The sequence below is a fragment of the Balaenoptera borealis genome, assembly GCF_965194805.1.
Source record: "Balaenoptera borealis genome assembly, chromosome: 21".
Lineage (NCBI taxonomy): Eukaryota > Metazoa > Chordata > Mammalia > Artiodactyla > Balaenopteridae > Balaenoptera > Balaenoptera borealis.
The window spans coordinates 30935248-30951094 of record NC_138880.1 but is presented as its reverse complement, the minus strand read 5'-3'; the positions used below and the strand labels follow the sequence as shown (position 1 = coordinate 30951094).

General features: G+C 42.2%; 2 protein-coding genes across 15 annotated transcripts in view; one reads left to right on the top strand and one right to left on the bottom strand.

Moving 5' to 3' along the window:
- The window catches only part of MCPH1 (microcephalin 1), a 345817-nt gene that overhangs the window by 226881 nt on the left and 103089 nt on the right, over positions 1–15847 (bottom strand). The window lies entirely within an intron of this gene.
- Positions 1–15847, top strand: part of ANGPT2 (angiopoietin 2) — a 57293-nt gene that overhangs the window by 37317 nt on the left and 4129 nt on the right. The window contains exons 4-8 of one of the 3 annotated variants that reach the window (XM_082375305.1): positions 924–1156; positions 3079–3209; positions 8366–8467; positions 9022–9188; positions 13510–13640. In XM_082375305.1, the coding sequence (XP_082231431.1) occupies positions 924–1156; positions 3079–3209; positions 8366–8467; positions 9022–9188; positions 13510–13640 (764 nt within the window). The remainder of the gene's footprint in view (positions 1–923; positions 1157–3078; positions 3210–8365; positions 8468–9021; positions 9189–13509; positions 13641–15847) is intronic. The other 2 variants (XM_082375306.1, XM_082375307.1) reach the window with 2 other exon arrangements.

Genomic DNA, 15847 nt, shown 5'->3' with positions numbered 1-15847 from the left:
GTTAGCTGATATCAGTAAAAATATTAAGAAATAATAGTTGAAAAAATGGATATGGAGAACCTGATGAAAGTCGAAAGCAAATGTCTGCATCACGGTAACGGATTATTTCTTGACTTGGTACTTTGACAGTACACTTATTGTCACACACTGGTTTACAATGACTATTGGACTGGGATAAATTTAAGAACTGCAACTGATTTCTAATAATAATAATTATTAATACTGATTGTTAATGCTCATAGGTAAGACCTGTAATGGGTAGTTTGTCCCTTGGCTGAGTAATGTTGTTTCCAGGGTTAAAGGTTCAGGAAATGTTACTGCCCCCAAAAAGGAACAACAGACCCATGGATTATTTGAACTAGAAGGGGTCTCAGAGAGCATCATCTAATCTAATGCCTTCACTATGGATAGAGATTTATTGCTGGAGGTGGACTTTCCCTTAGATAGGTATACACCTGAGATCCAAGGAGGGGATGGCCTGCCCCAGGTAACCCAGGGGGTCACGTGCAGAGGCAAGGTCCTCAGCCCGGGGCTCCCCCCACTGACCCACAGGTGTCCCCAAACCAAGGGTTCCTTGTCCTTGTCCACATTCCTCTTCAGCGGAACCATGGTCTTCAAATGCACTGCATGCGGTAACTTCTAGTTATGAACCTTACATTTTCACTGGGGTACTTTCTCCTCATGTCATATCTATGTCCTCTATCTGATCTCAGCAAGTTTGAGAGCTTCTTCAGGGCTGTGGCAACATCTTGTCACTTTATAACTCCTTTAACATCTTAACAGAGTGCCTTGGAGAAGCAGAAATTCAATAAATATAAACAATTGTATAAGGATTATGAAACTGATTAGCTGTTTACAAAGCACTTGGCTTTGATGGTGATCAGAGAACCCTTCACTAACTAACAATTATTTCCCTTTACAAGTTTCCTGGAAAAGAAAGTTCTAGATATGGAAGACAAGCACATAGTCCAACTTCGGTCAATCAAAGAAGAGAAAGATCAGCTCCAGGTGTTAGTATCCAAGCAAAATTCCATCATTGAAGAACTAGAAAAACAATTGGTGACGGCCACGGTGAATAACTCAGTTCTGCAAAAGCAGCAACATGATCTGATGGAGACAGTGCATAATTTACTGACTATGATATCGACATCAAACTGTAAGTAAAGTTTACATATACGTTTTTCTTCAGTTTTATCTGCCAATAGTCGACGAATCTTTCAAAATTACAAAAAAACTCTCATCTTTCAGAAAAAGCACATTTCTCTTACATATTTCATATGAATGCTTTATAGGGTCTCAATATGGAATCGATTAAAAAGGAGGAAGAGGGGAAGGGGAATATATATTTATACTAATTATTATGAGGCAAACCAACCCAAACGTACTTTTGTTCATGGGCTCAGAGAGTCTACTTTTAGTTAGTTCCATTGCTAACTAGATGTTTGGGGCTGGGTAAGTTACTAAACCATAGTGGACATTTTTTTTATTTTTTAAGAGGGAGAAACAATCCTAAGCCCGTAGGGTTGTTGTGAAGATAAAATGAGATAATATTGGTACTTGCAGTAACTGGCATAAGATTGGTACCCAAGAAATGCCAGTTTCCTTCTCTCACCACATCCTTAACTACATCTTGCCTTCCTTATTCCTGTTTGACCTTTCAACTTCTCTTCGATATTAGAGGGAAGGAGGGATGCATCTTCAGTCATTAATTAGAGACATGATACACAACCTGTGTGGTATTTTTAAGTTGTTTTTTTTTCTCTTAAACATTGGGTCTAGTTCTTACTATGGTCTGCTTCATAGTGTCCTTTCAACTGTATTCTTTTGACACAGATGCACTTTACATATGATTCGTGTAGAGACCCTCTTCACCTCCCTAAGAAATATGTTCTCACATTTTCCTTGACTCATACAGTTATCCCCACTTTAATTACAGAAACATTTAAACAAGGTTTCTACTTAAACAAGGAAGCAAACAAACAAAAACAGTAGCACAACCTTGTGCTAAGTGGCAGGTTTCACACCAGGTGGCCAGTGTGCAGCGTATGCCTTCCAACTAGAGTTTCACTCTCTTATAATTTAAAAAAAAATCATATATTTTTTCACGTTCAGAGAAAAGGAAGAGACAATTATCTGATGTCTGGTGGGACCAAGACAGTGTGAGGTATTAGCCTGGATAAGCCAAAGTAGAGAAAATCACGCAGCTCAGGTCCTGGCAGAACGAATGAGCACAGGAGAAAGAGCAGCAGAACAGGCTTCGTCTGCCCCGTGTGCTTCCGGCTCGTGTGCAGACGGGAGCCCCCACCTGTGATGCCTGCCCACGCCACCTGGTCCAGACACCTAGGCTTTTGTCCGTCTCTAGAATGACGTACAAACACATACCTGCAAGAATACATACACACAAACACTTTTTCAATGTGGCAAAAAAGGGATTGGGAAGTCTAAACGTTGAGAGCAGGATAAAAATTTGAAAGAATTTCATAGTCCTAGACTTTTTAGACTTAAAAGGAAGACGCAGATAAATAAATGTTAGGTTCCTCTTTAACGCAAGCTATTATGAGACGGTTGCTAAAAATCCAAAGAATACTAAATGTCTTCACCCAACGGTCTAAAGAAATGTATAAAGACTTGGCCTCAGAGACACAAAAAGAAAGGAAAACCACCCACACCAGTGCCTAGATAGGACGTGGCTAGTGGGTTATGGATGCAGCCACCGTAGAGACAACACTAGTTTTAGGTACATTCTTTTTTATTCTTCTGTAATAACTTTATCTGATTCTACTCAAGATGGAAGATTTTTTAAAAAGTAATAGTTTATTAAAGGCTGATTGTGAAGTACTTGCATTACATATAGTCGATGAGAAGAAAAAGGAAGTATGGATTATTGGTAACAATCTTTGAGAGTTAACACGAAACAGGCTGAAAGAGTAACTTCTGAAAGGCTAAAATACTAGCATCTCCCTTTTACTTACTGTAAGAATTCAAACGTAATAAAACTTAGCAAATCAGTGCATCTCGAAATAACATACTTTTATCTTTCCACGAACTCCTTTTAAAAGCTTTCCTATTTTTAAAAAGCAGCTAAGCACTCCCTCATTGCTAAGGAAGAACAAATCATCTTCAGAGATTGCGCGGAAGCTTTCAAATCAGGACTGACCACCAGTGGCATCTACACGCTGACGTTCCCTAACTCCACGGAGGAGATCAAGGTAAGGCAGTGTCTCCCATTTTCACCTCCCTGGCTTGAAGCAAGTCGTTTTAGAAGTGGAGCAACTGCAGACATAGTTCACACACCCCGGATGCATCCCAGCTCCACTCAGAGCAAAGCAAGAAACACTGACCCACGTAAAGGTCTCACCAAGGGCTCCGAGTCCAGCCACTGGGCAGAGAACACTGACGATACGTATGAACGATGTAGAAATATCCATCTTATTATATGTGTCTACCTAATATATAAGATAATCTACGTATTTTCTCCTTGCATTTGGCTTAGTCATGCAGAGTGTCAGCTGTTTGCCTTGAAGTGTCAGACTCGCATCATTAACTTTAAAGAAAATGTCTTCCAAAATACCAGAGTTCGAATACCCATAGTTTATGTTTCAATCGTTATTTCAAGCAGCAGTGGTATTCCATCCAAAAAACAAAAGGCTTGTTCAACTTGCAGCTAACACAGTCACACAAAATTTCTCTTTGAGACAGCCATGGCACCTTGATGTGCAGAAGTGATTTATACTCATTTCCATTTCATCAAACAGAATATAAAAAGACATGCCTGCAGCAGTAGAGGTTTAATAAAATTAATACTTTGTACTGCTTTGTCAGAGACATCCTGAAGTGAAATTGGCTTTTTCCCCCCAAACTGCAAGTGTGTGACTGAGGAACACAGTGACTCCGGCATGGTTTGCGCTGTTTCCTTAGTTCATTCTAGGGTGCTGGCAGTTTCACCCACTAGTGCTTTTGTACCATCAGTGCAAATGCTGTCACAGCCCCAAAGGCCAAGGACATGGTTATGGAGACAGTTCCGACCCTTTGAACTTGCTGCAGGGGGCTCAAAGCTTCCCTGGGTGGGCCGTTCTTACCCCATCTGATGGGCTGGAAGACTTAAATCACACCATCAATGAGAGCAGGTCATTTTCTTCCCAAGTACCTGGAGTTTCCTTCAAGGTGGAAGCCCAAAAGTGAACCAAGAATCAGAATTTACCATCAGGAGAAGCTAGTGTACAGTTTAGCTCGGTTTTTCTTGGATATTCTGGATTTCTCAGGGAGCATGCCTCCTGAACTTGCTTTGGGAGATGTTAAGCTTTAGATGAGAAAAAAAAAAAAAGTCACTTCCCCAGGGAATATTTCAATGTGGCTTTGATAAGGTAAAACAACATTACGTGAGAATCAGTGTGAAGTGTTATATAACTCTGGGATGACTGTATATGTTAAATGCCTATAAATATGTTTACGTCTAACTGTAAAAGCAGCTACACACTGAATGAACAGAAACACTTACAGAAAAGGCACTCGACGCTGTATCAAAATGGAAATTTTAAAGGCTCCTGAAAGTATCATCTCTTTGAACTCAGGGCTATCCTCAGTATTTAACATGGTAATAAAGAAAAACACTTTAAAAATACAAACAAGGGCTTAAAGACATGGAATTTCAAACAGTAACATACACTTGATTTTGAATTTAAAAGATAAATATTCGATTTATCTTGAATAATAGCACAATATTCTTGTGCTATTACTCACGATAAGACTTTCCAAAGAAAGCTTTCTAATTCATTCATGCTGCTTTAAATCAACCTTGAAAATCAGTTAATGTCCCTAGCACCCTAAAAGCAGTGTACTGGGGGGAGAAAAAACCCAAATATTCTGTTGCAGATGAACAAGTAATGAGCAGACTCTATACTAAGCCCTTCAGTCCCCTCTGCTATCTGGTTCTCATGGCAGCTCTCTGTATGCTATTGTCTGCCACCAGATGTTGGTCTGTTCTTGGTCTGGAGGTAAGGGGACAGGAGTGACGTGAGGAGGAGGAGGATGGAGAGTAACGTGGGAATGCTCCCCGAGGCAGACCCAGAGGGACCATCAGCTTCCTACTGCTGTGTAACGCTTCCTGCCTTAGTGCGCGTCCCTGCCCCAGCTCGCCGTACCAACCCCAAAGGCCTCACTGCCGGGAGAAGAAGATATACAGCTCTGGGGTGATGTGGTCTCAGGCCACGGCTGGAAACATTAGGGTTTATATATGCCTTTTACACATACGCAGTGAAAACAACTCATTGACACAGCCGGGAACAACAATCTTTGAAGCCTCAATTTTTTCATCTCTAAAATATATGGTCCAGATGAGTTACCTCTGGATTCCCTTCCAGACTTCAGACTCCATAATTCAATCTGAGGAAGTCCGATAGATTTGGGTTTAAATTCTGACTCTGCCAATGTGTGCCTCTCAGCACGTCACTGCACCTGCGTGAGGCTTCCGCTTCCTGATCTGCAACGCGACGCGGTGCCCCCTGTCCTAGAGAGCGGTTTCGGGGAGATGATGGAGATGAGCACCCAGGACAGGGCTCGGTGCCTGCCATCCATGCAACACCCAAGCACCAAGGACCCAAGGACCTCTCCGTGGGCCAGGGCACCCGAGCTTGGCCTGCTTCGTCTAACTCAAGGAAAGAACGTTCAACAGATCTCTGCGCAGATCTTACCCAAAGAGGCCTAAATATCATTTCAACTTCATTTTTGAAGAATTCATTAGGTTTTTGTACAAGATAGACATTGCAAGATGGCATTTATCAGAAGCATTAGGGTTACGTTTTTGCTTGTTGGAGACATAATAGTTTCCTTCCCTAAATTTCCCAGGATACCTGACTCCTAATGTTGATCTTTAATCATGCATTCACCATGGCCTCAGAGCCGAAGCATAACATTTCAATCAAGCGCTATTTGCTGAAAGAAATCAAGCTTTAGAGCGAGGTATCAGGTCCCTGGACCACACCATGGTGTGCTCATCAAAAGTATTAACCGCCCTCAGGTTTGCTGTAACTGAGCAGTGAGGTCATAGGCATTATCCGAGGACTTATGCTTTTCCGACCCTGATATAATCTACTTCATCATTTTCATCTGTACCTTCTGGCTACGTGTAGAACTCTACTTGAACACTATCTTCCTCTGGAAGCCTCACGAGCCAACTAACCATAATACTTCAGTTTTTATAAACGCTCTGTTCTTTTTCTTAAGCTGGACAAAGTAATATTAAGAAAACGTTCTCATGATCCCGTCATTGTCCCTAATGCGGTTAGAGGATACTATGGCTCAGACCCCAACTCTTGGTCTCCACTGATTTCCACAACAAGATGGACTTGTTCTCTGATTTGAATATCAGCAACTTCATCAGGGTGATTTTGACATTGAAGAAGCAAGTATTAGAATGAGGACAGGCTCACTGAGGACAGTGTGCAGTCCTTTTACCCCCTAGCACGCCTTTTAGGATACAGGGGAGTTAACGTGTGTGCGCAGGACTGCTCAGATCAATGGAGCTTATTCAGCTAGTTTACTAGACACGTTGACAGAAGTGAACAGTACTGACCATCTTGTGGACCAGAGGCGAGTGAGAGGCAGTATTATTCATGAACTGATTTCAACTTGGAGCTGCATGGAGGGACTTCTGACCTATTAACAAAAGAGTCAGGTTTCTCTGTTTTCGGAAGCGTGGGGGAGTAGAAAACACGTTGCAGAATTAGGAAATTAAAGATACCTTATTCAAATCCTATATGCCACCTAATAGCTGAATGACTCTGATCAAATTAACCTAACTTTACCAAATCTTTTCTCCTTTCAAACATGCAGAATGATAGCATCACAGCAGAGTTGCCGTGAGATTACAGATAACATACGGAAAGTACCTAGCCTGGTGCTTGGAACAGAGTGATGCATAGCAATGATAACAACGATAATTAATAATAATAATAACGTCAACACAGAGAGATAGTAAGGGGTTATATTAAGCAGATCAATTTCATATGGCTGATTAATTTAAAATGGGGAAATCATTTTATTCTTGATAAATATAATTTTTTTTCATGGAACACATGTTTCAAAACATGAGGATCATTGGGAAAGTGATGATGGGCCGAGTGTCCATCCTGGAGAGAGTCTGGAATGGAGGTGCAGAGAGTGCAACAGGAGAACCAGTGCTGGGTTCCAGCTGCTGCTCTTGGTTCCACTGGAAACAGGACGGCCAACGAGCGCTTACAATGAAAGGGCAGGTCTAGGTGCACTCTGGGTTCTCCTTTAGCCCCCATTCTCCAGGATTTCGGCTCACAAATGCAGTAGATTTGACGTGTAAACTTACTCTGCCAAAATTATCTCCATTATTCCCCCCAAAGACCATGGAAGACAACAAAGGAAGACTATTTCTAATTGTTTTTGAACCTTAACTTTCACATTTACTACCTTGTAACCTGTAAGGAAATGCATCTTAACTTTTTGGAAAACTCCTTCGTTCTACTATAATCTCATTATTTAAAACTATTTGTGTAATCTTATTTTCAGGGGTTTTTAATTTCATAATAAAACTCCAGCTGAGTTGAAATTGAGCATGCATGCTCTTAGCCCAAGAAAGAATCCTGTGTAGTGAACAAAGTTTGAACCCACCAAGCCCATTTAAAAGCAGAAATCAAAAGAGCTGGGAAGAGAAATAACAGGGGCAGTGAGCAAAGTGCAGAGAAGCATGAAGTCAGGGTCTGTGGGGTGGAGCTGCCAGGCCCCCTCAGGTCACACACGCGCATTGGGTACACGGGAGCCCCCGGTCCCTTGTTCTGAGGGATGAACCAGGAAACCTGACTTTGATCCCACACATGGAGGACGCCAAACAGCCCCACGGCATCACAGGAGTCTTGGAAACCCCACAATGCAAGAGTCTCCCTTTTACACCCCTCTCTGGAGAGTCAGTCGGGACTGGCAACCATCATAAAGGTTTTCAGGGCTGTGAACACGAGGCGATGGATTTCTACAGGCTGGAGATGAGAGGTTTGGGGCAATCTGCCAACATGTCCCGTTCCCAACAAATCTCTAAGGAACAGCGATCTCAGGGTCAGCTATCGGGGTGGGTCTTTAGCCTAGAACAGATGATGACAAGGTCCTAGTTTCATCGACACATCATGTTATATTACTGTTTATTTCTCACCATCATTTTAAATTTATGGTTTTCAATTTCTTTAAAATCCTCTGCCTCTTGGAAGACCACAAAGATTTACCCCAGAGAACCCCATCAGCCCTGGTCTTATTATAAGTATCTCCGTTCATCTCGTTTCTGTTATTTAAGACAAAGACCCAAGTCACGGACGTTTCCCAGGCAGTAATTGTGCGTTCCTGTTTGCAGGCTTACTGTGACATGGAAACAGCTGGAGGTGGGTGGACAGTTATTCAGCGACGTGAAGATGGCAGTGTTGATTTTCAGAGGACTTGGAAAGAATATAAAGTGGTATGAATACTCTTTAAACCATCTGAAAATAATTTTCTTTGCGAAAACTAACTTTGAGAATGTGCAGGAACTTTACCACCCACAAATCTAAAACCAACCAATGACTTTTGACCATTTTTTTTAACCAAAGGGTTCTTTTTAACTGGTGTTTCAGTCTCCCCGTTAAAGAATGGTCCTGCCAATGTGATGTAAACTATATATCAAAACAAAGGCATGTGAAAGTTAGGCTTATTTTTAACAGTGGGCTCAGCATTTCTTGGTAAACTGTTTCATAGTGTTTCACACGTCTATAAACTGAGCTGTTTATGATATTGGTGGTTCCCCAAGTTGTTCTAATTATTCCAATACTAATTTCCTTCTGGTAACAGCTTAGTTTCCTAAAACCGACCTTTTAAAAATCTTTCTTATATGGAAGACCCCAAAGTTTCACGGTACGGGAAGGGATTTCTGTTGAATATTGAATGGTTATTCCATGTCAAATTGATGGACTATTGATTTCAAATACATGAAGAAAAAATAAATGAAGTAAGTGAATTTTACAACTTGGATTTCAGGGATTTGGGAACCCTTCAGGCGAACACTGGCTGGGAAATGAGTTTGTTTCACAAGTGACTAATCAGAAACGCTACGTGCTTAAAATACACCTGAAAGACTGGGAAGGGAATGAGGCTTACTCGTTGTACGATCATTTCTATCTCTCAAGCGAAGAACTCAATTACAGGTAAGGAAATTATATATCACTGAAAAAAGTTAAAGGATTTGCTGACTCCAGAAAGTCAGAACCCCATTGTATTAACCAGAATCTAAATTACTCATAGGCTACCTTAAGGGGGAAAAACATCTTGTTTCTTAGAGTTCTTTGCTGCCTTTAGGTAAGTTTCTCTAGTTTCAACATTCTAACTTTAATTTCAACAATATAAGGAAGGCTTCATGAGGACAGACTTTTGCCTGGTGTGTTTTCTGTGTATCCTCAGGGCACAGATGAACCCTGCCTGGCAGATAATGGGCCTTTAACAACTATCTGTAGAATAGGTGAATGTTGTGTCCCTATTACAAAATGCCATGCCAATATCACAACAGATGTATACCCATGACTATATTGTTTTCTTCCAGAAGGTTTTCAAAGTTAAATCTATCTTTTTGAAGTTTAAACACATTCAACTGTTATGTTTCATCCCAAAGTCAGGATGAGTTACCAAGTTCAAAAGAGGAAGGATTAGGTGGGCAGTAGGTAGCAAGACCCTCTGCCCTCTGCTATAGGAAGACCAGCTGATTCACAGCACTGCCTCAGTATTTACCTACCTCCTCCCACCCATTGGACACAGCTAATCTTGAATGTTCCAAGAAAAGCACAGGCAATTTTGACTGGGAATTTACGCTTTGGCTCTAAAACGCCCAGAGAGTGGAGACAGAGCAAAGGGATCTTTACAACCTGTTGTGCCAGGCAAGGGCAGTAGGCACGTGCATCTGTGCTTTACAGGGAGAGGGGCTCAGAAATGCGTGTCGACGGCGGGGCAGAGCAGGGCGATGGGGTGCCCGGTGGCCACACGGGAATTGGTCTGAGAAGGCACAACACAAGGGTTCAGGCACCAACACACCCTGAGGGAGTCTAGAGAGCTCGGACTGGTGGTGTTTGGGGGTTTGGGTGATCACGGAGCACACGTTATGAAACACCAACTCTGAAGTCAGAAATAAACAAGCCAAGTTCCATAGGAACGTCACAGGAGACAGGCATCAACTGGCCTGCCGCCCCGTCTAAATCCCGCTGATGCCCGACTCAGACCCTCTGCTCGACAGAAATTCCAAGATCTGAGTAGTTTGGGAAAAACCCAGGATTTCGAAGTCCTTGAGCTGGCTTCCTTGGGGAGGCTCGCAATGGACAGCATGGAAAAACGGGCTGAAAGCCAGCTTACTGAGAGCCACCTGAGAACTGCACGATGTCCAGTGTCCTGCTTTATAAACAGTGGACCGAAATTCAGAAGCATGTTTTGAAAACAGATAACGTACGACAAGCTTCGACACGACTTTTAAGAAGTCAGTGAAACAGCCCATCAGCTCTCGTTACAGAAAGAGCCGGCTGTCCAGGGCCGACAGGAGCTCAGCTGAATGAAGAGATAGGTGTTGGGGCCTCACTGCAGCCCAGAGTTGACTCCACAGATCAAAACTTCAATGAATTTTTAGACATGAGTGGTTGGTCATTGTTTGACCTCCAAGCTAAATATTTTTTCAACTGGCAACAGTTAGGAATCTACAACACAGGAACTAAAAAAAAAAAAAACAAAAAAAACACGAAAATTAAGGATTAGACTGTTTATATAAGAAGATTTTACAATATGGGTCATTACCCTTGTATGCTGACATTATAAAAATATTTTAAACTGTGATGCTTCTTAACAGATATTTCCTTTAGAAGTGCAATCAATTTTTGGATATGCCATTTTAAAAAGCACACAGTTGTTTAAAGCTCAGTTTAATTTACTTGGCAGTATAAAACAGATACTACACTGAAAAAATTATTATCCTAATAAAACATGTCAATGTGATAAGAAAACTGGGATGTGACTAAAACTTACAATAACTACAGATGTTTCAGAATGCCAATTGTATGTAGCAGCTAAGTTGTTTTTCACTAAAGGAATTTTTTCCCAAATGTAGGAAAACTGAAAAAATACACGTTATACGAAGGGATAAATGCATCAATAGAGTATGATTATTTTTACTAAAACTAAAAACTATTTGTATATTAGACCTTAAGAATTGGTCACTTTTCACAAACATTCTGGCAATTCTATACAAACACCGAGATTTAATTATTAAACGTTGGCATTACCTCTCCCTTCACTCCACTGTGATATAAAAGCAATGGGTACCAATTTAAAGTAATTTTAAGAACGTGGCTATTCTTAATAATCAAATTGTACAAGAAGGCAACTTGAAAACAATGGGCCAGACTTCCCTGGTGGCGCAGTGGTTAAGAATCTGCCTGCCAGTGCAGGGGAAACGGGTTCGATCCCTGGTCCGGGAAGATCCCACGTGCCGCAGAGCAACTAAGCCCATGCGCCACAACTACTGAGACTGTGCTCTAGAGCCCACGAGCCACAACTACTGAAACCCGTGCTCCCTAGAGCCCGTGAGCCACAACTACTGAGCCTGCATGCTGCAACTACTGAAGCCCACATGCCTAGAGCCCGTGCTCCACAACAAGAGAAGCCACCACAATGAGAAGCCCGCGCAGTGCAACCAAGAGTAGCCCCCGCTCGCCGCAACTAGAGAAAGCCTGCGCACAGCAACGAAGACCCAACGCAGCCACAAAATAAAAATAAAAAATAAAATGAAACAATGGGCCACACAGCAGAAGGATCTAAAAAGATACAAGTCTTCTCATAGAGACTCATAAAATATAGTACTCTCCCTTCTTTTGCTTTGGGGAAATTTAATGCGTTCCACTAGAACTGAGATTGTTCAAAGGAGACAGGAGTTCAAAGGAGGAAAAGCACGGGGAGTAGTTCATCTCAGTCCCACCTACGATTAATGAGAAGGGCCTGGACAGAAATTAAAGTGTTTCAAAATCCCAGTGGTGAGGAGAACTTACAGGAACACCTTGCAGCAGGTATGCAGAGGCTGAGCTAGGGCCCAGCGTCATTTCTGAAGCATGAGGATAACCCTGAAATTCAGAAACTCGGCCAATGCCTGTGATGAGGCTTCCAGAGCTACAGTACTACAAACAATTAAAAATCTGAGTTACCAACACAAACATTACTCAGGACCAACGCTTTATGGAACTCATTGGATATGCCCCCGTGCCCCCCTTTGCACAACTGCCTCCTCGATAACAAAGCGCCCCTGTGAAGGGGGGCACCAGCGTGGAGCCCTCGCCGGGGTGCAGTCCCAGCTGCTGTCAGTCCCAGCTCCACCACTTACAGCGCGTGACTGTGGACGAGCTCCCGCCTCCGAACCGAACCTCAGCGACCTTACGTGTAAGGGGGGGGGTGACGCCTGCCTCTCGGGGCTGGTCTGGGAATTCCGTGCACAGGCCCGGGAGAGCGAGTGGCACGGGCGGGTTAGAGACACGCCCCTGGAGAACCTTTCCTCTCGGCTCCACCTTCTGTTCCAACATGAATTCCAGGAGATTCTATTCCCTCCCAGATAGCTGTTAGCAAATGTGAGCAGGTGTTACCTAGATGAGCGGCGTCGGCAGGGCTTAAAGTACAGCAGGAGGGTCCCTGGGACGGGGAGACCCCCACGCCCCAGGTCTCCACACTCCAAGTGCCACACTGTGACATGGAGTTCGACACAGGCACCCGCGTCCCCTGGACCCTGCTCCGAGCTCCGGAGCCCGTCTGCCTGGGGCTTTCCTGGAGTCGGGCTCACAGACCTGCCCCTGCCCTTCTCCCCTCCTCCTTGGCAGGCACATTGCTGGGGCGAGCCAGATTTCCGCAATCTTCTAAAAGCCTGGGCTATTATCTAGGGTCTAACTTAATAGGACGCTTATTCTTTCTCAATGTCTGGCAGGTTTATTATAATACTATTCAGAAACAAGGCAAAGCAGCCACAAGGGTTTGTTTTTCCACGCAGTTCACTAGATTTCTACTCCGCATTCAGTGGTCATCCCTTGTTGTCTGCTGTCCTCCCCACAGCCACCAGTCATCCTGGATTCTCACTTCTACAACATACGAATGATTCCTGCAGACGTGGAAAGAGGATCCCATCACGATGTGTTTTCCCCTCTTTTGTTTACTTAAAAGCAGCAGGAAAATAAATTACAGGGCCCCGAAGTCCCCGCTGATGCTTGTGCAAGTGATATGCGTTGAAGGCTTCATGAAAACATTCCTCTTTGCCTAAGGATTTGCTGATAAGTTGGTTCCTGTTTATACCAGCGCAAAAACATTTTGTCCGGAGTATGCATTAGTGCACTAACCAGCATAGCACGTGTTTCTGTAGAATGAAATTCTTCATTGTAAAAAACTTTCCACTATGATAAATCAACCACCCAAGCCAATTATGTTTTGCCTTTTTTTTTTTTTTTCTTTGCATGCTTACAGGATTCACCTTAAAGGACTCACGGGGACAGCCGGCAAAATAAGCAGCATAAGCCAACCAGGAAATGATTTTAGCACAAAGGACGCAGACAACGACAAATGTATTTGCAAATGTTCACAAATGCTCACAGGAGGTGGGAAGACTTTTCTCTCTTCCTATTTGTATTGGCAAGGAAGGATTTCATAGAGGGAAAGGTTGGCTCTTTGGACTTCAACCTGTGATTGGTGACAATGTCCAAATTTCATAAATAGACTTACTTGCTCAATACAAGGAGATTGGTTTTTCGCTTTTTCAGACTGTTGAGTTTTACACACAAATGTGATATTGAGCTAGAATTGTCAGCAGGCCAACTGTGTCTCCTCAGGACCTACCCCTGGCAAGGAGAGGGGCCATGTAATACTCAGCAAGCTCTCTGGAGTTTGTGCTGAGTATCAGATGTTGGCATGATGGTTTAATTCCATTCTGCTGTATTAAAAAGGTTAAAAATTAAAAATGGCTACCAAAACAGTGATATAGATTCATTAGTATAGAAATGTTTCCAATTAATAATTTATTGTTCAAACAAGGATTTTTCAGTTGTCTTTTTTTTTAAAGTATTTCATTAATATACAGCAAACACTAATAATGCACAGAAACTAATTAACCAAGCTCCTTTTCTGTGCATCAAATTAGAATGAATGATTGTCCAGTTTAAGGCCTTTATCTTCAGGCTCTTCTTGCCTTCTATCTTTCATGTTAGACCTCTTAAAAACAAAAAACAAACAAACAAAAAGAAACCATACCCATAAGAAAATGTGATATAACAGTCACTTAATGGCCAGATGAGTTTTCAGAAACGTGTCAGAGTTTAGTGACAGGAACCAACTGTTAGAAAACTTATTCTTCCGATTCCTAAAAGTTTAAACGTGGAATAACCAAAACCAGTTAATTGTGATTGAGACCAGGAAAAAAGTCGGGCAAATGCTGTGGAGTTAGTTCTTAAAAACACTGAAAGGTTGAAATCAGCAACAAAAATTCTGCCAACAGTGTAGACTAAATGCAGAGGCAAACAGGAAATTGGCAGGGTTTAATTTGTAGAGACCATGAATTGTATCACCAAAAATTCATTCATTACTCACCCAGGAAAACCAGAGGAAAGAGCTGCAGTCAATGTATCTTATAAATACGAGGTACTGCATAAACAAGTAAAGGGTCTAAACTTGTCATGTGTTTGTACTGCAGTTAAGAATCATTTACGGACAAAAGGAAGGATTTATTTACAAAAATAATTTGAAACCCAGTAATTTTCAAGTCGTTAAAATGATACTGAGAGAATTAGGCTCCATTAAGAAAATCAGTCCTATGGTTCCTTAGAGAATATATTTCATGTATAAATATATGTTGGTGACTTAGGTCTTCCCTATTAGCCATACTTACTTCAGTAATTATTTCGACCAGAGAAAGCTATTACGCTGATCGTGTAAAAGCTGCCTGTCTCTCCCATCCCACCACAGTAATCCTTTCTGAAGCCAGCCGGGGGAGAGGGGGGAGAGGCAGGGAGGGGGGAGGGGGGAGGGGGAGGGGAGGGAGCGAGCCGAATCCTTCTTCCTGCCTGTCATTCCCACACTGAGCCCAGCTGTCCACGCAGAGGGTGGCGGTTTTCAGACCACCCGAATGTCAAGAGCTACTCAAGAGAGTATCAGTGCATTAATAACCAAGGAAACAACATATTTACTTACTCAGATCAAGATTTAGGGCTGAGAGTGGAAGTGGAAAGGAGATTGGGGAGAAGAAACGCAGCCCAAGAGAGACAGCAGAGCGGTCCCGACTGTAGAGGTCAGATTCCAAGCCGTGGTCTGGACCACAGATAAACCAGCCTAATGACCAGCTAGATTTTTGCCTAGACAGTAAATTCTATAGTTGAGTCAGACAACAGGCTCTGGAATGGACGGATCTATAAATCTGCAATATTCTTGAATATTTTGAAGGTTTATGAGTCTCACACACAAATGTCTTATCAAATCAACATTAATCTGAATCAACTCAAGTCATGGAGCTGTTACTATCAGGAAAAAACTTAGGCACTTGGATGTAATAACTGGTGATCACATTCCAGTGTATAAATAATATAATAACTGCATCAGAATCCTTTTTAAAGAAATAAAACATGCCCTACCAATACCTGTAACGTTCACATTATTTATTTCTTTTACTAGGTATGGAGAGATCGATAATAGTTATTTTTTCTGTATTTTAGAATTTTATATAAATGGCATCATACTGTATGTGTCCTTCCAACACAATCTTTCAAAGATTTATCTGGATTAATGCTTGTAGACTGAGGTCATTCCTTCCCCTCCC